Below are 26114 nucleotides of genomic sequence, written 5' to 3' on the forward strand. Positions count from 1 at the left end.
CAGCTAATTTTTGTATTTTTAGTAGAGATGGGGTTTCACCATGTTGACCAGGATGGTCTCGATCTCTTGACCTCGTGATCCACCCGCCTTGGCCTCCCAAAGTGCTGGGATTATAGGCGTGAGCCACCGCGCCCAGCTAGTGACTTTTTTTAACATTGCACTGATAAAACATTGAGTAAAGCAAGGGCAGGCACCTCATTTTCTATTAACTTTCTAATCTTCCCTCCTGCCAGCACCAAGCTCATGATCGTCCCTTGATATTTAATGATGTAATTTTCATAGAGGAAAATTAAGAATATCTGTCTTCTTCTCCTTGGAAAGGTAGAAGACAATGTAGATGAACTTCTTCCTTGCTTACCTTGCCTATTTGCATGTCTGGAATGATGCTGGGTGCCTGTATTCCAGGCTTTTTCTCTCAGGTTACCAGACCATAATAACCCTGTAGCAGCATGGCTTTTGCAGTACTAAAACTTTTTGAGGGTGGGTAAATATTTAGATGGTGGTAAGTCCTTTCATGATTTTGTGCAATTGATATGCACACAGAATTATCTTCTGTTTATGTCTTTTTATTTCTGTAAGGTCATGTAATAGACCAGTGTAGCTTATCTGTAGCTGTACATTAGCAGCACCTGGGACACTTTGAACAAAATAGCAATGTCCAGAGATCCTAATTCAGTTGGCCTCAGTTGAGGCCTAGGCCTGAAGGGCTGTAAAAGTTCCCCAGGGGATGCAATCTGCAGGCAAGCTGAAAGCCACTGAAATAGAACATTGTCTCACTTCTACATTTTTAAAGACCTATTCCAGGTTTCTAATGGTTATAGATATACAGAGAGTCAGGGACATCATTCCCGTTTCTGACCCCTCTTAGAGGACTGTATGTCCAGCCTCATGTCCACTGGCCCCTGCCCTGGAGTTCTACAGCCTGGGAAGTTCATAACTGACCAACCCACCCTGCCATTCCATCCATTAAAGTGGTTTTAGAGAAAAGGACACCATCAGAGGGAACAGAGGTACTGGACACACAAAATGTTTGGTTTCTCAGCTCTTGGAATGAGAAGGTGCAACTATAGTGAACAAAAGCCATTTGGATTTTTGTGTGGATTCTGTCACACTACATAAATTCCTGGGTGGTCCTTAGGTTTCACAGCCAAGAATGCTTCTGAAAGAAATAATGTTTTAAGAAAGGAGAAAATGCATATAGCAGAGTAGAAAGGTTACTAAAATGAAATTCTAACGTCTTGAGTACCAGATCTGGACTCCATTAAAAAACCAGCCAGAGACTTTGAGCAAGTAATAAATGAAATGATCTCTGAAGCATCTTTCATCACTAAAACTCTTTGATTCAAAAAGATCTATATCTTCTTTCCTTTCAAAATATGTTACAGAAACATAGGATTTTAGATGGGAGGGAGACCTGAGAATTCGTGTGGATGACCTCCAAAGTCATTTTATGCTGAAAACACCGTCACTTAGCCCTTGCACAAGTGATGGAAATTTGGTCTAACTTCATATTACTGCTACATTTCTGCAGCCTCATAGAGCTGTTAGAATGTTGTCAGGGTATTAAGCTTAGAATCCAAGGCTGAGTGGCCATACCTGCTTATGATTTAAGTGTGTTTTTATAGAACCTTGTCCAATGGGAAACTTTTTAAGTTCCTTTGAGAAATTATGCCATAACATTTCTAAAGAATAGCTTTGATTTATCACCTTACTACTAAATTCCATTTGCAGAGTTTTATTACCAAGCTATTTTGGGATATTCAGAAATAGTGTTGCAGGAGAAAAGCAGCAGTTTTCCCTCAGTGATGAAATATGCTACATCATATCTCTTTCCCTTCAATTCCTTAACTTTAAGCTTTATAAGCTGCTTCTATAAAAAATGTAACAGTGCATTTGTAGTTATTCAGTTTGTGTATGCACCCGAATGAATCTCTTAGAAAATTTTAGTTTCTTTATTTATTTAATTCCTTTAAACATCTTTGACCTCCAGCTGCATAGGCACTGTTCTAAACGCCAGGGATACAAAACAGACAAACTCCTTACCCTCCTGAAGGCTTATATTCTATTGGAGGGAATCAGACAATAAACAAAATAAGTAGGAAAATATTGTATATTAGATGATGGGTTTCTAAATAACCAGTATCATTCCAAGCACTAATTTGGGATAACTATATCCATGTCTTTAAAAATAAAAAAAACTGGAGGATAGTTTAATGTATTTAAAGTATTTTAAGAATTAACGTGAAACTTCTCATCAAATGCAACAAAGTTCAGAATCAAAAGAAATAGACTTAATTAAAAATTTTAAAATAACATAAAAGAAATTTGAAGTATGAATAGGTATCCCTAGATGGTAAATAACTACTGTTGGAACCCACAGAATCTGCATTTGTGGAAATGTTTGATAAGGATATCAGCTTTCTACCATCTTAAACTGTGAAAATCACTTTATCCAAGGCAAATAACTGGACTGGGCTGCTACTTAGTCTTTTTCAGCTTTATGAAACTGTAGCTTTAAAATCTTAGATTGAGCACTTTGGGAGGCCAAGGCGGGCAGATCAGTTGAGGTCAGGAGTTCGAGACCAGACTGGCCAACATGGTAAAACCCCGCCTCTACTGAAAATACAAAAAGCCATGAGTGGTGGTGCTGAGGCATGAGAATTGCTTGAACCTGGGATGGGGAGGTTTCAGTGAGCTGAGATTGCACCACTGCAGTCCAGCCTGGGTGACAGAGTGAGACTCTGTCTCCAAAAAAAAAAAAAAAAAAAAGATTAATTTGTTTGCATACATGCTAATAAAAAAAAAAAATCAATGAAAGACTGAATTCATTAGCACAAACTCCAGCTGCCCTGGGTGTGCCTCAGATGCAGATGAAGAGTACCACTGTTTGCTAAGGGCTTGTTTTTTCTAGATAAAGCAAAGACTTGAAACAGCTATCTACAGTGACAGTAAAAATCTCCAGAATGCTATCAAAAGAGAAAAAGTGCTCAAATTAGATTATGATTTCTGTTATGCTTTATAATGTGTGTGCTGTGGTTTTTGTTTTGTTTTGGTTTGGATTTTGGTAGTTCCTTGAGCTTCTCTCCTAATTACTAATATGGAGAATGTAATGTACTATATTTGTTGACCATAACTGAAGCATCGAAAGGCTTTGTAAATTAATGCTGACAAAGTGATGAGATAATTAGAATTGTTTAGAAATTTTCTCAATTGTTTCACTTATGAAAGCAGAGGCTTTAAGCCACATGACATTTGAGAACCAGGTTCAAAGATTATTCCAGACACAAATTTATTTATTCAAACCTTGTCCCATTAGATGGATCCTTGTGCAAGATAATTATCCCCATTTAATAGACATAGAAGCCAAGGTAGAAGTTAATTCAGTTTGCTTCAGTGATTGGGTGACCATTTGAATCGGGAAACAAGCCCAAATATATTCCGAGTTTTATGTCAAAGATTATTTTTGCTAGAGACTGGAATCATGGCTGAAAGGCATAATTGAAATAAAAATCCAACTTTCAACTCAAGCTGTAAGCCCCAAATCAGGTGCTTCAGTACCCACTTAAGAGTGTTCTAATCTCCAGCACAAAGACCTGCTTCTTGGCATCCAGCTGTGAGCAGGATGGCCACTGGGTAAGCTAACTACTTCAAAAAGGTCGAGAGAGAGAGAGAGAGAGAGAGAGAGAGAGAGAGAGAGAGAGAGAGAGAGAGAGATAATCCTAGTTCCAGCTGACGCTATCAGACTACTCACATGAGAAGTGATTAAAAATTAAATTTTGACTGTGGATTTCATTTGAGGTGCTCATCTTCTGGGTTAATCTATTCTCACCACCTTTGAACATGCAATATTATGTATGATAACAAGGGAATTGATGCTTTTACACTGCCAGTAGATTGTGGGTTAATTAATACCCTTGTTGTTAATGAAGCAAGGTGAAGTGAAGGGAGACCCAGCTGAAGCATAAGATCATTAACATACACTGATTAATAATGGAAATGTGGAAGTTTTCATTACAACACAACCAATGGGCAAAGGAAAATGTTTAATGGATAAGGATATATTTAATAGAAGTATAGCATACTTTCAGGGACACTACCGCGATTTAGAATGAGAATGGATCATTGGAATTCGTTTTTTAATTGCATCATTTTCATGTTTATACCACATTTGAGCTATAGTTTATAATCTGAATGTTAATTTTACAAACAATTTCAGCGTGAAAGGTTATGCAAATGTTACAGTTTTCCAAATGAAATTAAAGTATTCAGAAAAATGTTCAGTAGTTTATTCAGTGATTACCTAATATTTGTAGTGAACTATGTGGAGAGATGAACACTTTCATTAAACTTTTAATTTTATGATTTGCTTTCATTTTCCACCCTTGTTTATTCTGTGTCCGCTGTTAGAATTTACTACAATAAAGGCATAGGACTGTATATGTATATTTATTTATAAAGTAGAAAATAAGACATGGGGTAACTAAACTTGTAATATTTAATTAAAGGGAAGCTACAGTTAGCTTCATGGATCTGGCTTTTGCCACAGAATGTTGACCATTTACAGTAGACTTTGTAAAGAAAAAGTTCGAGGGGAAGTCTAGAGCGTGCTGGAAACAAACCAAAATATTATAGGGTTCTAGGAAGTTAATTTCAAGAGGATCTGAAGATCGGAAATGGAAAGTGGAGTACATGAAGGGGAAAGAATGACCTTAGAAATTAGATCCCTAGCTTCCAGACTATGAGAATTGTGGAAAACTTGGGCATCTTAACAAGACTTTATGGACTTTCTTTTTTAAATACTTTGAAGGAAAATGTCAACCACTTTCTGATAGATTGGAGTGGAGGTTTTGTCCTAGAAGCTGAAGGTGAGCTAATCTGGAGGTTTCCTGCACACTGTGTTCTGTCTCAGTGACATATGTATTTGACTGTTTGTTTCCTCAATTTCAGTGCTGACCTTAGCCCCTGAACCCCAGTTTTCCTGTGTAAACTGCAGCTAGCATGGAAGATGGAGAAATCAGGGGACTTTCTCCTTTATTCATATTTGCATATTTTATTTTATTTTTATTCTTTATTTACAGTTATTTACTTCACCTGAAATACTTTAACCTCTACCTCAAATGCCCAACTTGATACTCACCTTTTTAGCTAGACTTCTATGGAGAACTTTAGTTCTTTCTTTGGAGTTAAGTAAATTTCTAAGTTTCTAGAACTGGAGGATAAATTATTACAAGTAATAAAATACCCTGCTCTACTGATAGTTGCCATAAGTATGTACACGATTTGTCAAGTTTCAGAGAATCAAAATATATAAAATTACAATCTGCTTTCAAATATAAAATTTTTTTTTTTTTTTTTGAGACAAAATGTCACTCCATTACCCAGGCTGGAGTGCAGTGGTGCCATCTTGGCTCACTCCACCCTCAAGAGATTCTCCTACCTCAGCCTCTCGAGTAATCTGGGACTAGAGGCATATGCCAGCACACCCAACTAATTTTTGTATTTTTAGTAGAAACAGGATTTCACTATGTTGGCCAGGCTTGTCTCAAGCTCCTGATCTCAGGTGATCCAGCCACCTCAGCCTCCCAAAGTGCTAGGATTACAGGCATGAGCCACTGTGCTCGGCCTCAAATATAAAATCTAGTGGCAAACTATGAGTCCTTGGTTTTATTGTTATGTAGATATTGGCTTACATCTATATTATCTCTTTAACATAGGATGAAGGCTGCTTTTGAAACACAAATCCTCAATTTAACTTGTGTTTTCTCATAAAAATAAATTTGAGACAGATAACACCTTTTTAATATTCTCTTTATATCCTGTCTCCCTAATAGGTACCCTTTAAGGAAGAAGGCTACATACATTACTTTTCTATTTGTATTTCTTTGGAAAAATAATTTCTTCAGCACTGTTTCCCAGTTCAGTTAGTGCTAACTGGGGTTTTAGTTTATTTGAAAGGAAAATTCTGTTCTAAAACCTTTAACATTTTTTAAATTGCCATTTTTCTCAGTTTTGTGTCTATTGGCATGTTTAATATTGTGCTTTGGTAGAAACACATGTGGTTTTGTTAGTGTTTGGCTGTATTTCCAGGAACTTGTTTAAATGTGTGATTTAACTGGGGCATTTCTGGAGCAGCAAACTGAAAGGGAACAAGAGATACTGAAATTCATGGAGACAAGATATTGTCAGTTGTAGGTTTGACAACCTAGTAATTTTAGCAAAATGATAGTTTCACTCTAATATCGGCAGCTGAAATTACTTGAAACTGTGTTTAAGGCAATGTCAACGGTTGAAAAACCTCTGTCTTTCTTTCTTTTTCTGTGTTTCTCTCTCTCAGAGATCTTGTGTCATCTCCTCAGACAGTTGTTGATTTAAAGTGAGATCATCAGATGTCCTTGTCTGAATTTTAAAATGTTTATGACATCTTCCTCAAGTAAAATTTAGCATCCTATCAGAAAATGGGGGAACAAAGTGGGTTTTTTTGTGTAAGAGTGTGTACTTGAGATAGTCATATAAAGTATGAGGAAGGAATGTTGGTGGATGGCAATTTGTTGATTACAATCACTGCATGTTAATGTCTCACAGCATGTTTCAATCAATTATTGCTTCATTGAAAGGGTGTAATGTCATAGAATTGCTCTAACTGACAAGCCTGTGTCTAAAAGAGATATTCTTTGTGGGGGAGAATGTTTGCCTTTAACCTACCTATAATGGAGCTTCTCTTCATTTTTCCTATCAGCCTTTCAGCACTATAACCTTCCCCTCCCATTTCCCATTATCCTCATTTTCTGCCTCAGGCTTTCTTACTCTACAATTGAAACCTTTTTTTTCCATTCAGTTTGCAGCTTTTTTGCCTTGTACTTAACCGTGCTACTTGGCTGGCAGTCCTTCCCTTGAATCTAGAAAATAAATATGAAATTAGAATTGTTAAATACAAATGAACAGAAACCATCAGAAACTAAACACCACCACCAAAAATCCCAGAACATCTTGTCATAATCTAAATAGTGACAGAAAATAATGTTCAGAACAATTCTGTAGCCTTTTCTGCTTCAGTCTTGGCGTCCTTGTCTAACATTTAGGATATTTGCTGAACCTTCTAACTTTGGAATCTTTTAATCCTTTAAATAAGCGTCATTGAGTGTGTACAATTTAAAATTGTCTATTGCATACCTGGCTGGATATTCCTACGTAAATTCTCAGTGTAAAAATGAATATGGTTTTGATGAATGGGTATATATAATAGCTTCTGCTATTTTCCTTCTTATTATATCCCTTTCAATCTTCTTCACCTGTTATGAAGAAGAATTTATGTAGTACTGACAGCAAGTTAGCTTTTTCCCCCTGAGTTTTCTTTGAGTCTTGCTTGATATTACATATTTTCTTTTGTGTAGCAGCTTACAGATCTTAAATCTATGTCATATCATGTGTTTTATTAAGAAAAAAAAAAGAGCAGAGTGATCTTTTCATCCTAATTCTGGATTACTCCTTGGAGTTGGATATATCAAATGTGACCTTTGATGTCTTGGTTCAGTTTGATCTGAATTTGAAGGCATTGCAAGCCATTTTTATGTATCGATGGCTTCTAAAGAACAATTTTAGTAAACTCAAGTTCTGCCAATGGTGATTGGCATAGTGTGCATGTCTCAGAATTATTATGACAATTTGCACTATTCGACAGTTTCCCAGGGAAGGTGTTTGTTCTTTCAAACAAACCAACAAACAAACATTCAAGGCAGTGTGTCTTCATTAGCACACCCTAGAAATCCACAGTAGTGAGATCAGGATGAATTCGCATACTCAACACTCCTTAAATGTACCTTTCCTACTTTTAATAATTGAGAAAATTGAGAACCAGATCATACTGCCGATCAGATATTTGAGCTTCTGAAAACTTTCAGTGTATATGTATTATTTGTGATTAGGCACAACTGCATTTAACAGAAAAGCTCTAATGGTGATTTAAACATGGTATAAATGTGTTTCTCTCTCACATGAAAATAAGTATGGAGAAATACAGTCCACAGCCAATAAAGCTACTCTGATGTCAGTCAGTCTGAGATCCCTTGTCTGAACTTGGTCTTCTGGGCTCTGATGGAAACTAGCATAACTGTCCATGCAGCAGGATGAAGAAAGTCATGAAGAGCACACCTGTCTATCACACATGGCTTTGCTTTTACCTCGTGAACCAAAACTTAGTCCTGTAGCCACAACTAGCTGCAAGTGAAGCTGACACATATATTGTTTGGTTCTGATTTTAAAATATCAGGGGAGCAATACGCCCAGGGAAAAAAAAAGTTGGATTCCCAAAGAAGGAACAAATGGCATGCAGTTTTATAAATAGAAGCTTATGTTAGTTTGTTTTGATATTGTAGGCCCAATGCCTTAATTATATATTTGTTTCTTCAAAGAAATACAGACATACTATGATTTAAAGCATTGTATAGTTGTCACCAGAAAGGGGTCCTAATTCAGACCCGAAGAGAGGGTCCTTGTATCTCATGCAAGAAGTAATTCAAGGCAAATCCATAGAATAAAGTGAAAGCAAGTAAGAAACAAAAGAATGGCTACTCCGTAGGCAGAGCAGCAGCTTGAGCTGATGGACTAAGGATACTTATAGTTATTTCTATATGCTAAACAAGAGGTAGGTTATTCATAAGTTTTTCTGGGACTCAAGGTTCTTTCCTTTTTTAGAGTATATATGATAACTTCCTGATGTTGCCATGGCATTTGTAAATTATCATGGTGCTGGTGGGAGTGTCTTTTAGCATGCTCTTATATTATAATTAGCATTATAGTGAACAGTGAGAACGACTAGAGGTCACTTTCATCACCGTCTTGGTTTTGGTGGGATTTGGCTGGCTTCTTTACCACATATTGTTTTACCAGCAAGATCTTTGTGACGTGTACCTTGTGCATACTTCCTATCTCATTCTGTGATTTAGGATGCCTTAACCTTCTGGGAATGCAAACCAGTAGGTATCAGCCTTATTTTACCCAGTCCCTATTCAAAATGGAGTCACTGGCTCAAATGCCTCTGACATAATCATTTTTTTTTAAGCCTATAAAGTGGTTTGGATCATCTCTTAAATCCTTCACAACAAGTGAATATTTAGAATAATCTTATGTATGCTTAGCACTCAAGGTTTACTTAGCTATAAGTACTTTTCTTATGTCTGATTTGAGCTGTTGATTTTGTGATTGAGAGTTATACATCATTCACTCTCATATTCTTCCTAGTCATTGTTAGAAACATTTTTCAAATAAGAAATTAAACATGAACTAAGAAATATTCCATATATTATGGCTTGGAAGAAGGATTATTTAAACAATGCCACAGATTAAATTTGTGCTTATAAGAATAGATTTTAGTATCTAATTATATATAATATTCTATTATTGTGACATAATCAGAAATACCTATTTGGTCTCTGCCACTGGTATAGAGCTCTTAAAACCATGGAATTTCATGAGTGATAGAGGTGATAGGAGCATCTTTTGTTTTAGCATTTGTTTTTAATCCCTCTTTTTTTTAATCACAAAAGCTTGTAAGACTTTTGGAATCTCTAGAGTGATAGGAGAATCTTTTTGTATGCTAATGTGATGACTGGTGGCTGGGGTCCTTAGAAAGCTTCAGGGTGACTAGAGAGGGATGGAACTCTCAGCCCCAACCCTCAACCTCTGGGGAGGGGTGGGAAGGGAGATGGAGATTGACTTAATCACCAGTGGTCCCTGATTTAATCAATCATGCCTACCTAATGAAGCATCTATAAAAACTCTAAACAGTGAGATTCAGGGAGCTTCCAGGTCGGTGAACACTTCCATGTGCCATAAAGATAGTGAACCCAAACTCCACGGAAACAGAGGCTTCTGTGCTCTGGACCTTTTTAGACCTCATGCTGTGTAACTGCTCTTCACCTGACCATCTTTATATCCTTTATAATAAAACAGTAAGTGTAAGTAAATGTTTACCTGAGTTTAGTGAGCCCTTAACAGTTATCAGACCACAGAGGGTGGTTGTGAGAACCCTGATATACACTCATTGGCTGGAAGTACAGGTGACAACCTGAGACTTGTGATTGGCATTTGAAGTGGGGTGCAGTCTTCTGGGATGGAGCCCCTAGTGTGCGGGATCTGTGCTATCTCCAGGTAGTTAGTGTCAGAATTGAATTATAGGAAACTCAGCTGATGTGTTGAGAGTAGAAAAACAGTTTTTTTCAATATCTATAATCTTTCATATAGAGAATTTATGTAGAAGGGAGGGAAGAATTATGATTTGGCCTTTTGTAAGCAATTTTTTTTAGTTTTTGCCTTTACATTTAGATTTTTAAAAGTAGAAATACCTATAATAGGCCAATCTTAAAAGCATTAGGAATTTGTGGACCATTTAATCCTTCCATGTGATTGTCAGTTCTACCCTTTGTAAAGAAAATTGGCTGATCTCATATCTATTTGCTATGGCCAGGTGTCCTCTAGAAAATAAAAAACAAAATAAAATTTGAACAGGAATAAAGGAATTCCAGCATCTTGGAACTTAGATAGAAAACAACTTTATAGGGGCATCTTTGGTGATTTAAGACCAATAAAAGACCACCTTCTTGTGTCTATGACTCTACTCCCACTTCCAAACCTGGAGATTCCGTTAGTTTCCTGTATTTTCTTTTCCCATAAACCAGATGGGTTATTTGGGTCCACACCCTCACGAGAGCATAGTGTCATGAAAGAGCCAGGGCTGGGACTTAGGCCCTTCAGACATCATCTTGCTGAGGAGCCCTGGGTGGTTGTTCACTTTACTTATCTCAGTCCCAGTGCTGTCATCTCAAAAAAGACAATGTGCAATCCACCTTCTAGGGTGGATATGAGGAGTACAGGTCATGTAGGTAAAGCCCTTAGTGCTAACAGGTGAGGAATGTTGAATGATGGTTCAGCAGTTATCATTAGTACTGGCACACAGTTTGTGGTCAGTAAACAGTGGCTGTTGTATGTTCACCTAGAGAGGCCAATACCATTTTCCTCTCTTACTTTTTCTCCTTCCCCATTTTGAAGCCACTACAGCTTCTTGGTGCATGGCAACAGATAGATATGGTTCAAAACAAATTTGGGGCTCCTTAGAAAATAAAGACAAAATAAAATTTGAGTAGGAATAAAGGAACTTCAGCTTGCTGGCACTTAGATGGAAAACAACTTGATAGGAGCATCTTAGGTGACTCAAGGCCAGTGACATGTGCTGGATAGGGGTTGCAGTGTGGAGGACTGCCCAGATATTCACAGGAGTGTGGTGTTCATCAGCCTGGGGTGTGGAGGATGCCTTATATGGTCATTTAATTATCTCACCAATCACATTCCCAAACCCTGTGAATAACTTTCCATTCTCCATGGCAGAGGGCACAGTGCTTATCCCTTAGTCACAGAAGTTCAGTAAATGGTTGCTGACCAAACCTTTCTCTGTGACCCAAAAACACGAGTCTTCTTTTCACCTGTGTGAGAAAGAAAGCAGCTGTGCATTATTAAAAACACTAATGACAGCTCTGGAACCAGAACACAGACATGTCTACTGTTAGCCACTGATTGATATATTTGTCCTAGCAGTATTTTTAAATACAGGCAATACATTAAAGTAAATTTTCTTGTGTTGAAAATTGTTGGTATGTGTAAGATCCTGTACCAGATTATTTAGAAAGAGGCTTAATTGGTCAGGCACAGTGGCTCACACCTGTAATCTGAGCACTTTGGGAGGCGGACGTGGGTGGATCATTTGAGGTCAGGAGATCCTACCAGCCCCACCAACATGGTAAAACCCCAACTCTGCTAAAAATAGAGAAAAATTAGCCAGGCATGGTGGGAAGCACCTGTAGTCCCAGCTATTCAGAAGGCTCGGGCAGGAGAATTGTTTGAACCCGGGGGGTGGAGGCTGCAGTGTGCGGAGATTGTGCCACTCCACTCCAGCCTGGGTGACAGAGCAAGACTCTGTCTCAAGGGGAGAGAAAAGCTTTAATTGTGCTTACTTGTGTTTACTTTAAATTAGTTTTGTAGAATAGCTTATCTTTAATATAATCTAGCTATCATGCCAGTTCTTAGCCTTGAAAGAGGCAGATAACTCTGTCTCATATTCCTAGAATTTCTTTTAACCAGATGATATGGTTTGGCTGTGTCCCTCCCCAAATCTCTTCTTGAATTGTTGCTCCCATAATTCCTACATGTCATGGGAGGGACCCAATGAGAGGTAACTGAATCATAGGGTGAGTCTTTCTCCTACTGTTCTCATGATAATGAATAAGTCTCATGAGATCTGATTGTTTTATAAAGGGGAGTTCCCCTGCACACACTCTCTTGCCTGCCACCATTTAAGACTTGCCTTTGCTCTTCTTTCATCCTCTGCCATGATTGTGAGGCCTCCCGAGCCAAGTGGAACTGTGAGTACATTAAACCTCTTTTTTTTTATAGATTACCCAGTCTCTGATAGGTCTTTATTAGCAGTATGGGAACATGTTAATACACCAAAAAAAAAAAAAAAAAAGTCAATAAAATGTTTTCTGAAATTTAGTGCCAATATTAACATTCGGAATGATGATGTATTTCAAGTTTTGAAAAAAGTTGATAATACAGATACTTTTGGTGCTTGAGTGGTAAAAACATTACACAGGCCCTAAGTTGATTCAGATTAATTTGCTTATAATAACCATGTCTCAGGCTTCTAAGATATTATGTTTAAATTAATTTTTCTTTGTTTCCTGAAAGTTAAGAATGTTTAATTGACAATCACTTAGTAACACAGCTTGAATGTTTAGAACACATTGTGCGATGTTAATCAGAGCCAGATATTAATTTTTGTTGGTAGATGCTGGCAGATTGGTGCTGAAGGCTTCATGCCGATGACAATTTCCACATTCTAATTTTTAAAGTTAAATAAAATGATAGTTGTATTGATCATTGAGAAATTTTTCATCCCAGCTCCTTGTGAGAGCAACTGCTCTTTCTAAACAATGAGCTCTACAACTTTAAGAGGAGTCTTTTGGGAAAAAAACAAAACAAAAAAAACGGTATGATATATGGTGTGAGCATTGATTATCAGTATATCTTTAGTTCCTTTTAACTACAATATGTCCCCACCATTGATCAAGGGGCATCTCTCTAAGGTCATCAAACCAGGGATTGTCCACATGAAAATCCAGTGCCCTTTGAGTGCTAAGCCTGATGAAGCCCCTTCAAGCAGCATTTGACGCTCTCTTTTGCAATCCTTTTTTTTTTTCATGTTGGTTTATTACATTTGTGTCTCATTTGTTTGTTTACAGAAAGGAAGCATTGACTACTTTCATTTCTCTCGATTCTATGTCTCTCCTTCTTCTCTTTCCCCTTCAATAACTCATCTTTCCCTTACCATCACCCAAACGTGAATGTCCCACTCCCTTAGACCATTGCTTATTTTTCTGAGAAATCATGTTGGCCACAGCCATCCTCTTTAGGTACTGGCTACCACAATCATAACTGTAACCCTCTTTGGCAAGCTCTGGTCTTTGATATTTTTTTCCAAATAGCTTTCCGTAGAGTAACTTGGGGAACCCAAGATCAGCAAGTTTAAAAGGAAACTCACCTCCCTCCCCTTATCATTCCCTTATCCAGTCTGACTTCCCTGATGAAGGAAGCTTAACTCGTATCTCTCTTGTCACTTCTGGTCTTGAAAACCTCCCTTCATTTCCCTTTTCCTGTGGAGTAAGCCCCAGGCTCTTTAGTGTAGCATTCAGAGATCCTTCAGGAATTGCCGCCAACCTACTTCTCTAGGTTTACTTTTCAATTGTACTATGTGATCTCTTCTATTACTACTACACAACTATGCTGTAGACCAAGACTTACCAACTTGCATGTCCACAGGTGTAAAAGTGAGTGAGTAAAGCCTGCCAGAGCAGAAGGGTGATGAACTGGAGCGTGTCCCCTGCATGAAGTAGGCAAGTTGGCTCTAAACATGGTTGTCATAGGAGATACGGGCTGGGCGTTTGCCAAATCTTCTGACTTTTAGATTTTGTCAACTCACAAAAAGCATCCTCTAGGGGCTAAACAAGACCTGCAGGTCACAAGACCATAGGTTTATGACTCAGCCACAGACCCACCCACATCCATTGCTTTGCTCATATTTGCTTCTCCTTTTCCTCCTCCAGTTCTTCTTGGAAACTTATAGGTCTCAATACTCAGTTTTTGTTGGCAGATTAGTAGCACTTGGAGAATTGGTACAAGATTGAAATAATTTTATTTTATGAAAATATAGAATAGGTAGTATTTATTTAGAGTGCCCAGGGTATACCAGGCTCTCTGCCTTAGATGTACTGGCTTCTTTTAAATCCTCTCTACAACTCTGCTAGGCCTAGATATGATAGCCACTTTACAGGTGACTTAACTAGGGTCTAGAGAGATTAAGTACTCTGCTTTAGGCTACCCCGTTAGATTTTCATCTCCATGATTACATAGTATTCTTTGTACTGTTTTCTGAGCTTCCCAGCATGCCTGTCAGACACATGCATATGCCATGAATGGGGCTGCAATTGTGCCCAGACACAGAGCATTTGATTGGGGCGGTAACAGCAGAAGCCATGAGGCGGCTCACTGCTCTTAGTCCCAGGGTGACCTGTACCCTTTCTCTGAGTGCGACAGACAAGCCTCCTGTTTTTTACTCTATGCTCCTCCTAGTAACATTTTTAAAAGGCAGTGTATAGAATCAAGTGTAGCTAAGAATGGAATACCTGTTGTATTCAAATCATTCTTTCCCAAAGAAGGAGGGATGGGATTCTAAAACTGAATTTTGCAAGTTAAAATAAAAACAGATTTGATTATTTGAAGTGTGTCCCCAAGCCCTGTCTGTAGTAAGTTCCTGTCTTTTAAAGGGGTGAGTTTTAAGATTTGATATAGAAACAGCATATAGTAAGTAAGCATTTTTTTTTCTGCCACAAATACCTAAAAATAAAGCTAGATCTCAAGATTTGGTCATGTTAGAATAGCTAAACAAAACTCTATGGTGAGATTGTAAGAATTGGCAGGAGTTAAGTGAATTTAAGAGCTGTAGTAAAGAGCTGCGTTTGAGGTCATTAATATCACTTTCAGAAATAGAAGATACGCAGGGAGAGCAGCATTGCTTTTAATGGCATAGCACTTCATGATTCCAACCTGAACATGAAAAAATTTTTTATTTGTGCTTAATCAAATTACATGGTACATTTTGGCACTACTTCTCAAAAAATAATGGCAAGTTGTAACATTCCTGGATCAAAAATGGGCCCTTTCATGTTCAAAGCTTTTCTTGGCTTCTTGAAATAAAGGTTAAGTGGAACATATTTGAGATTGCCTTAAATTCCATTGCATCTGAAGTAGAAATACAGGTGAAACAAAACTGCTAACAGTACTTCAGGGAATATGAGTTAATACAGAAATGTTAAATATTCACATTACTATACTTGGATTAAATGGTTACTATAGGCAGTTGCCTGTCAAAACTCTTTTAATTTGCTTTCTTGATAATTCACTTTAACAGATGAGTAGTTTCGTTATCGTAGTGCATTTTGCTTATGAGTGTTGAAAAAATAACCAAGGTAGATTTCTATAATTTTTCCTACATGACGATATACTTCTAGTGAGTTTTAGGCTTCAGGATTTTGTTTTGGTTTTTTGTTTTTATGCTAAAAAATAACATTAAGCTTAGACCTTTTGATAACATTTAGATCCGTTTTTAAAATTTGATTACATTTATATAACAGAACTCTGTAAAAAGGGTCTGTACCTAACCTCTTATTATTCCACCTTGACACAACTCTAGGATGCTCTAGGGGTACTTGTGTTTTGTAGAAATAAAATGGGAGTTTTTAGAGCCTCATATACTTAAGATGAGACTGAGAAAAATGTTTTAATTGGTGCATACAAGAGAAATACATTCAAATAAAATCAAATAAAAATAGATAATTGTTTTTATAAGCCTTAAAAATTAAAATAGTAGGCTGGGCCCAGTACCTCATGCCTGTTATCCCAGAATTTTGGGAGGCCGAGGCGGGTGGATCACCTGAGGTCAGGAGTTCAAGACCAGGCTGGCCAACATGGTGAAACCCTGTCTCTACTAAAAATACAAAAATTAGCTGGCTGTGATGGTGTGCACCTGTAATCCCAGCTACTCTGGAGGCTGAGCCAGGAGAATCACTTGAACCTGGGAAGCAGAGGTTGCAGTGAGCCGAGATCATGCCACTGCACTCCAGCCTGGGTGACAGAGTGAGACTCCATCTCAAAAACAAACAAAAAAAAATTAAAATAGTAGCAGATGATAGGGAAAAGTCCTATATGACATCAGTATAAGTATTACACACATGGATTTCAGAACCACTTCTATATATATTTTAAGTTTTATAATATTTAAAACTGTAGAAGTATTACCTTCCAATTTCAATGATTATCAAGATGTTACTTTTTTACTTGCAAGGATTTTTCTTGTATTCAAAAAGCCACTACAGAAGTATTAGATTATTTTGGAGTGGGGAGGATAGTCCCAAAAATTTAGTGATGAGCCAAGAATTTGGGATTAGATTTAGTAATTAACTTAATACATAGAATATCAAAGAAAATGACTGACACAGTGGCTCACGCCTGTAATCCCAGCACTTTGGGAGGCTGAGATGGGCGGATCACCTGAGGTCAGTCAGAAGTTCGAGACCAGCCTGGCCAACATGGTAAAACCCCATCTCTACTAAAAATACAAGAATTAGCTGGGTATGGTAGCGCAAACCTGTAGTCCCAACTACTCAGCAGGCTGAGGCAGGACAATTACTTGAACCCATGAGGTGGTTGTACTGAGCCAAGGTCACGCCACTATACTCCAGCCTAGACAACAAGAGTGAAACTCCATCTCAAAAAAAAAAAAAAGAAAAAAGAATATCAAAAAAGTTTTTGTATATTAATATATGTATATTAATATGCCTAGGTATGCACAAAGTTAGAAATCAAAATGAATGCATTTTTATTCAGAATGTTAGTGTATATGGTAACTATGAATTTGTTTAGATGAAAGATACTTTTATATATACAAACATGCTTTTTTGCCTGTTATATTAAATTACTATTAATTAAATACTATGTAGTGTAATAGATAATTGTAGTGCTTTAATTTGAATTCCATTGAATTTGCTAGTCTTTCTAAGTGGCTGTTGTCGGCTAATAGTCTTCATGGGATCATTCATATAACCATCATTGTTCTAAAAATATCTCTAAATACCAATGGGACAGCCTCTTTTTTGGAAGTATGGTTATTATAAAATGCACTTTTATTTGAATTGCATGATTTTGATTATAGTATTTGAATTCATACCTCTCAATTACTTTCAGAATCTGTACAGCAAAAAATTTTTTAAATGCTGGAAAAGAATAAAATAAAGCGTTTTATATAGAAAAAATTTAGAATAATATGGTAGTTAAATAGAGAGATATTTGAGTTAGGAGTATTGGGAATCTGTCCTAGTCATTAGAATTTTTAACTATTTTCTTTATAGGAATTCAAATGGAGCTGTTTTTATATAGCCTCATTGTTTTTATTTTAATTAATATTTCTATGACAGATAATTAGGTAAATGCTGTTGAATTTTATATATGATATTAGCTTAGAAGAAAATAAGCATTTCTGGATCAAAGCCCTTAACAAAATATTGTCATATGTGAGCTGATTAATTGAACTGAATGCCAAATGGGTTTGCCACCATCCAACCAGACTCTGATAGTCAGTTCATTGTCTAAGGTTGTTTTGGAATGGAATGACTGGTTATGTCAAAGTTAATGGTTTAATGGTGTTCTTTTCAATCTCAGTTACTAATGGAGTAAATCTTGATTAGAGAATAGTTCTAACCTCATTAAATGCAGCTAAGTGTAAGAACATCCCAAAGAGTCTGAACCTGTATGTCACATCCAGCATTTTAAATGGCGACTTCCTTTCAATGCTGTCACCCAGTGGTTTCTGCATACTGGGGGCTCCTATCTATAAAAGCCATTGAAAACCTTAACTAGATTCAAAGCTACTCTGTTGGCTGGGTGCGGTGGCTCACGCCTGCAATCCCAGCACTTTGGGAGGCCGAAGCAGGTGGATCACTTGAGGCCGGGAGTTTGAGACCAGCCTGGCCAATGTGGAGAAACCCTGACTCTACTCAAAATACAAAAATTATCTGGACATGGTGGTGCATGCCATTAGTCCCAGCTACTTGGGAAGCTGAGGCACAAGAATCACTTGAACCCAGAAGGCGAAATTTGCAGTAAGCTGAGATTGCACCACTGCACTCCAGCCTGGGTGACAGTCTCGAAACAAACAAACAGACAAACAAAAACTACTCTGTTATCCTTCCTGCTTGTATCTAACATTGAGTGCAAAAAAGAATCAGCTTAATTTTTTTTTTTTTTTTTGAGACAGAGTCTCGCTCAGTTGCCCAGGCTAGAGTGCAGTGGCATAATCTTGACTCACTGCAACCTCTGCCTCTTGGGTTCAAGCCATCCTCCCACCTTGGCCTCCTGAGTAGCTAGGAAGATTCAGCTTAATTTTTTTTTTTTTTTTTGATACAGAGTCTCACTGTGTTGCCCAGGCTAGAGTGCAGTGACATGATCTTGGCTCACTGCAACCTCCCCTTCCTGGGTTCAAGAGATTCTCCTGCCTCAGCCTCCTAAGTAGCTGGGACTACAGGTGTGCACCACCACACTCGGCTATTTCTTTTTCTTTTTTTTTTTTTTTCTATTTTATTAATAGTAGAGTTGGGGTTTCACCATGTTGGCTAGGCTGGTCTCTAATTCCTGGCCTCAAGTGATCTACTCATTTCGTCCTCTCAAAGTCCTGGGATTTCAGGCATGAGCCACCATGCCTGACTACATTCAGCTTAGTTTCTAATCAGACCAGAAAGGTTGAGGATTTCGATCAATCACATTTAACACAGAGAAATGTTGTAACTTGTAAACATTACTCTTCAACAGAATCCCAGAGGGATAGTTTTCAAATTGTATTTCCAAAATATCCTAGGTTTCAGCTAATATGCAAGTGATTGATTTTAATTGAAACTATTTTATAAAACTGTAATGAAAGGAACACATTATATATTCCAAATTTCTCCTTAGGATGACCAGTGATTAACTTGAGCTGCCAGGTTAAGTTGTTTGGAGACAGATTTTAAAGGAAACCTTCCCCTGCCTTGTTCATATATTTGAAACTTCCATAAACAGAGACTCTAGTAGGGGGCTCCTGGCTCTTCTGCATACACAGGCTGTGCGTGTCCACCCATGAGACATTGTCGGATCAGGCACACCACCACAGCTTTTTTGTACTAGACCTAATTTATGCTCAGCAAGGCCCAGGTTTATCTGTTTAGAAATTTGCTTTTGTCATAGAGTAATAGTAAGTTAGACTAGTGATTGCTAATGTATTGCAGTGTGATACAACAATGTAAGTTTTAGGCTTTTAAAAACATGTTTTAAATCAAATAAAATGTGTCAAATTTATTATTTTGATATAGAAAGCTACAACTTAGAGAAATTCCATTAAACTCTTCATTGACACCCTTGGTTCATGTTAATTATGGGCATCTTGCAATTAAAAATAAGCTTAAAAAAGACTGCCATTTGCAACCACTTACCTATGTGGATCAGGATTACCTTGATATTCTGCAACCAGAAAGAAATAAATTATGCCTTGCAGCTAATACAGAACCATAGATGTCATCCACAACCTTTTGTATCAGAGTTTTGTGTTCATAAATATAACCTTGTTGTTGTGATTAACTTTTAAAGTAAATATTACTGGTTATTCCTAAAAATTCTGGAGATTTTCTTTCATCCAGTCTTCAATGTAGAGCTCTAGGGCTCTATACTGGGCAATTACTTTTACTTACACATCATCATTATAAGCTGGAGATAGTGGAGAGCATAAGCAGTATTGAGTATATATCTTGGTCAGCTCAAGCTGCTATAACAAATACCATAGCCTGAGTGGCTTAAACAACAGACGTTTATTTCTCACAGCCTGGAGGCTGGGAAGTCCAAGATCAAGGTGCTAGCAGATTCAGTATCTGGTGAGGACCTGCTTCCTGGTTCATAGACCACAGTCTCCTTGTATCCTTGTGTGGCAAAGAGAGGAAACGAGCTTTCTCAGGATTCTTAGAAAAATAGTGATGGCATTCAGGAGGGCTCCCCGCTCATGGCCTTATCTAATCCTAATTACCTCTCAAATACCCTGCTCCTAGTGCCATCACACTGGGGGTAAGATTTCAACATATAAAGTGGCGGGGTAGGGGTGTTGCAGAGGATATAAGCATTCAATCCATAACAAAAGTACACAAGCTAATGACTCTAATAATTTATTACTATTTTATATAACTAAAAATGTGATGTCTAGAATGTAAAAGATGAAAATTAAATCATACAGTATAATGAATTTTAAGTTAAGGGACTAGATAAAGACTATTATGGCAAAATCACTGCTTTGTATTATGCATATAATCTTTTGTGCCATATTGGAAATTACACTGAAGGTCAGAGTTTGCCTGTATAGCAATTCCATATTGTATACAAACTGGACTCATCTAAGAATGCTCAGAGTACAAAGATGATAACGATGTAAACTGTTTTGGCTGGTAGAAAAAAGAAATTAGAAAGAAGGCCGGGCGTGGTGGCTCACGCCTGTAATCCAAGCACTTTGGAGGCCAAGGCGGGCGGATCACCTGAGATCGGGAGTTCAAGACCAGCCTGACCAACATGGTGAAACCGCGTCTTAAAAATAAATAAATAAGTAAATAAATAAATAAAATAAAAAATGAAAGAAGGATGTTGTGATACGTTGTACCTGCTTTCAAATTTTAACTGGACTCAGTTCTGTCTCTCTTCCAGACTAAGAAAATCACTCATCACTTTCCCAACTTTTTAAAAATGCATTTAAGAGATAAAGGTGAATGGCCTTGGAACCTGATATGTGTCTTCTGGGTTTTATTATTCGTTGTTCTTGCCCTGGACTTAGTAAATGGCTTGGAAAAACCTTAATTTATTAACACATGAAGGCTTTATTCCCTATAGGACTTGAGTGTACACCTCAGAAGTCTTGTAAAATTTATTTCTTGAAGCACATTATTTATGCATTGGTTTTCTATGGCATCTTTGGCCACAAATATAAATGAGGTTTCAAGAAAACAAGATGATAACAAAATTGTATGTTTAGAGAGCTCTGCAACAAAAATATCTTATTGCTTGAGGCATTCTAAATAAGGAGTTTTTCAAATCTTAATTTTAATAAATAATGTATTTGTGGCTAAAATTCTCCTCTTCTAATCCCTCCCACAGCCATCAACATTTATCATATTTCTGCCATGCACATGGTTCTGGGGCCCGGATAAGCAGCTGCTTTTCTTATCCACTTCTTTGCTGACCTTGTATTTGTTTTTTTTTTTTCCCTTTGCAGAGACCCTCCTGGATGATTTCCTTCTCACATACACAGTCTTCATGACAACTGATGACTTGTGCCAGGCTCTGTTAAGGCAATATCCTTCATTATCTTCAGGCTGCTCTGTCCACTTCCTCTCAGACAGATGTCCCACATTAGGAATTAACTACTTTCCTTAATTTATTCCACCCCACAGTAGAGCGTGGATATGTTAAATATTAATATAATGATATCCAAGATAGAAGATGAAATGAGACAGACAGGGAAACTGGAAATGTGAACGGCTGTTTTCACATTCTATGTTGTGGGTATATTATACTGTTTATATTATGTTTGCTTCACATCTGTGCCTCACGATTGCTTAGAAATCTGGAGGTAAGATTGGCCTGCTGGGTAAACTCCAGAGTCAAAAGGTTGTATGGATTGGCACGATCATGGAATAAATGTACTTAAAGGAGAATCAGTTAGTTAAGTGTCAAACCACTTGTGAAGGAAAATGCACATATGTGATATCATGTTCCTGGCAAGTGTTCCAGGGGAGACAGGGGGAGGTCGAACCTAGTCCCTGGAATGAACTGTCATCTTTTCATGGCCTTGTCACTGCATCCTCTCTTAGAATGATGATTGTGATTAGAAGGTTAATGACCAGTTAAGGAAGCCTTATAATTTTATTCACTAACTAGAAGAGATGCAAAATGAGATCATCGAAAGGCCACAAAACAAAGCCGTGTAAACTTATTGAAAATCTCCAAATGGTCTTCTTGTTTCACAGTATTTAATGTGTTCAGAAGCATTTAAGTAGGCTGTTAGCTGTACTGTTTTTATTAAATGAATCTGAAGATTCCACTCTAAACCACATGAAAATTTTAAGTAAAATGGAATGCTTTTTGTATATACTAAACTTCTATTAAGACCTAATGATGGCTGGGTGAAATGGCTTACACCTCTAATTCCAGCACTTTGGGAGGCCAAGGTGGGAAGATTACTTGGGCCCAGGAGTTCAAAACCAGCCTGGACAACATAGTGAGATCCCATCTCTACTATATATGTGTGTGTGTGTGTGTGTGTGTGTGTGTGTATATACACACACACACACACACATACATACATACATACAAAAAAACACCAGAATTAGCAGGCATGATGGCAGTTGGCCTTTGATCCCAGCTACATGGGATGCTGAGGAAGGAGGATTACTTGAGCCCAGGAGGTTGAAGCTGCAGTGAGCTGAGATTGCATCACTGCTCTCCAGTTTAGATGACAGAGGGAGACTGTCTCCAAAAACAAACAAACAAAAGACCTAATGATAATGCTTATTTAACATTCTTTCTCTGCTAAATAATTATTATGTGTCTCCCAACTTTACAGCATTTTTACACCTCAAAGAATACTTTAAAACTTCATAAAGAGCATAAAGTAACATCTCTCTTAAAAAATATATAACTAGAAATAATGATTACATTTTAATCCTTTACTATATCCTATGACCAAACAAAGCTGTAGTAGGTATTCTGATACTTTTTAGAAGCAGTTTATAAAATTGATCCTGAAACATTGTTTGTTGGTTTTGAATTTGGAAAGTTTCAATAATATGTGCAGATTTCTTTCAAGCTTTCAAGTGGGGTGTTGCTAAGACATTTAACAATAACTATAAGATTTTGAACATCTCATTCTTCAAAAGCATTTTGGAAAAATATCTGTGAGCTAATTTCATATACATTTTAATGCTAACATATTTCTAAAACAATTACCATCCATTAAGTAATATAAAATGTACTTATAACAAATGAGAGGCCTTCAAACTACATTTTTTAACTATGATCCCAATATTATTTGTGATTATCATTTAATAATTTAATGTCTTTTGAGTCTTTGACTAAGACATTATATATAAAAATTTAGTTCAGATTTTTATGAGCCTTTCTACCAATAATCAAAACCCATGAACTCTAATAAGCCAGAAGGCTTTCTTTATGATTGTTTCTATAAATTTGCAGTCTGCCTTTTATGAAATAATGCCACAAACAAAAAGGGGAATCTATATTTAATCTGAGTTATTTTTGTGCACATCTTAGTGAAGATGTGTTACATATTCCACTACAGCCAACTTTTGAAAAATGGTCTAAATTACTTCTGTGTTTTTTCCATTGATTTTTAAAACATTATTTATAGATTAGAGCTATTTGTGCTGGGTTTAGATATTTTAGATAAGAATTTTTATTGTAATAGTATTTAATAGCTTTCACCTTTTATCATCATAAAAAGCATTAAGTTTATAGCTCTGGGCCCCCTAATATTCTGTGCATTACATAGAAGTTACAACTCCCACCACATGCCTTCCCACTATTCACATCAGCAGCTAAACTTATAAATCAGTGTAATCTAGCATAGACAAAATGTAAAAGAATATCTGTATCTTAATTTTGGAAATCAGATGAATGCAAATGCAAATTTAACCAGTAAATATATTTTAAATGTATTTCTTGCAGGGAGGAAAACAAGGTAAAGCAGATAACTATTTACAAATGGAGAACTGTGGTTGAAGTGTCACTCCTTGATTGCTTTATTCTGCTAGTCTATAATTGTAGAACATGCACCTCGAATACAAAGTTCATATCTTCATTTACGTATGCTGACCTAAAAAATTGTATTTCTTAATTTTCTAGATTTTTTTCCTTTATATTAGTGAAGGCATTATATTTACAGGAAAAAAAGAGAAGAACGTTTAAGTGGAAATAATATAAGATAAATCTTTGAGACAGGTCTTGCTCTGTCACCCAGGCAGGAGTAGAGTAGCTCAATCATGGCTCACTGCAGCCTCAACTTCCCAGCCTAAAGTGATCCTCCTGTCTCAGCCTCCCAACTAGCTAGGACTACAGGTGTGCATCACCACACCCAGTTAATATTTTTCTTTGTAGAGATGAGGCCTCACTTTGTTGCCTAACCTGGTCTTAAACTCCTGGGCTCAAGCATCCTCCTGCCTCAGCCTCCCAAAGTGCTGGGATTATAGGCATCGGCCACCTATTTTTTTAAAATAGGAAATAACCTAAATGCCACCGTGGTTGGCCTAGATAAATCTTTATTAAATTTTTCCTTTCAAGAAAAAAACTAAAAGAAATAGAAACAGATTTTTTTTGTGTTTGCCTGAGTTTATTTCACAGGTGGAAATTAAAGATAGTTTTAATGTATTTTTGCAGGGTGGGGAGACATTGACTAAATTATATTTTAAAATATTTACAAAGCCTGACATAAAGTTTATTCCAATTTTGCAATTGTATATCAGTGTTAAAGAATATGTAATCCTGTCCAACAACCATCAAGTGTTTGGTGTCATAGCATTTCCTATTCCTCGTCATCTTTTTAATGTGTCCAAGACACTCAGAAATTACCATTTTGGAGACAACTATAATAGATTGGTTTGGAATATGCCAAGCTGCTGTTGCATTCTTAGTAATTTAAACACTTTGCCTTTGAGGTTGTTATTTTTATGTAATTTAAACAGCATAGTTAACATATGGTCATTGTATATAAATTAGGAAATGCTAATAAGTACAATAACAATAATTTATGTGCTCTGAAATCTCATTACCTTGAGAAGCCACTGTTAACTATTCAATATGTATCCCTCCAGATAGCGAGATTATTCATATAAATAAACATTGTTAACAGAAGTAGATCATCCTAACATATTCTTTTCTTCCTTGCATTTCTGCTCAACAATACATTGTGCATACTCTCTGTCAGTAAATGTACTGCTGAACCATCATTTTTGTGGCTGCTGAATAGTCCATTAAGTGGATATATAATAATTTTGTCAACTGTTCTCAGTTGTTGAGGCATTTAGTTTATTTCCTATTTTTAAAAAATTTTAATCAAAATGAAATTAGTCCCTTTTACCTCTGTGTTTGCACAGGTGTCCAATGTTTTCTTCAAGTAAATTCCTAGGAGTGGGCATTTGAATCATGTTACAAATCATGTTCCATAAATCTATACTCATTAGGAACTACTTTAGAAGTACCTGGTTTTACAGAATGTGAATTTCTGAGAATCAGACAGTATCTGGCCTACTTCTGACCTCAAATGTATTGAAATAGTATTCACCTGTGTAGTGAGGCCAGTTTCTTCTCAGAGTCACTGTTGAAATTCACGGGTCACGTAGTATCTCCTTGAGCTGGCATTAACCGCATGCTGCCTGTGGAACCACGTCACCAGCTGACAGTGAAATGGTCCAACCCGTCGCTTCCTGGCTGCCCACCGAGTATGCTTCAGTCATTTTCCTCAGTTTACTTTTGCTCTTTTCAGGGCACACCTTTTGCTCTCCCTATGCATATTTTATCCTTCCTGCGTGTTTATATACTTGTATGCCTTCACTGTTTTGTAAAAATGAGAGTAAATGGATGTCTTCATTTTTTTTTATTTTCAACAATATAATTTTTTCTTAACCATTTGCACCTATTCTGCTAAGAAATATCAAGGCAAAGAAGAAAACTCAGATGTTCCTCGTAGGAAACGTAAAGTCTTACATCTTGTTTCCCAGTGGATTGCTCTGTACAAAGACTGGTTACATGAAGATGAACATTCAAAAATGTTTTTAAAGGTAATCCAACATTTCCAGATATTCTTTGATGCCAAATAACTGGTTTTATTTTTAGATCTGCATTTCAAAAATCTCCTTTGTAGATAAGTCATTCAACTT

General features: G+C 36.9%; 1 protein-coding gene across 3 annotated transcripts in view; it reads left to right on the forward strand.

Moving 5' to 3' along the window:
- Positions 1 to 26114, forward strand: part of RAPGEF5 (Rap guanine nucleotide exchange factor 5) — a 251137-nt gene that overhangs the window by 180629 nt on the left and 44394 nt on the right. For all 3 annotated transcript variants that reach the window (XM_064380549.1, XM_012447787.2, XM_064380550.1), the window contains 2 exons: positions 21437 to 21515; positions 25871 to 26015. In XM_064380549.1, the coding sequence (XP_064236619.1) occupies positions 21437 to 21515; positions 25871 to 26015 (224 nt within the window). The remainder of the gene's footprint in view (positions 1 to 21436; positions 21516 to 25870; positions 26016 to 26114) is intronic.

This window comes from Aotus nancymaae, unplaced genomic scaffold (assembly GCF_030222135.1).
Source record: "Aotus nancymaae isolate 86718 unplaced genomic scaffold, 86718_ANA_hifiasm-v0.15.2.pri h1tg000025l, whole genome shotgun sequence".
Classification (NCBI taxonomy): domain Eukaryota; kingdom Metazoa; phylum Chordata; class Mammalia; order Primates; family Aotidae; genus Aotus; species Aotus nancymaae.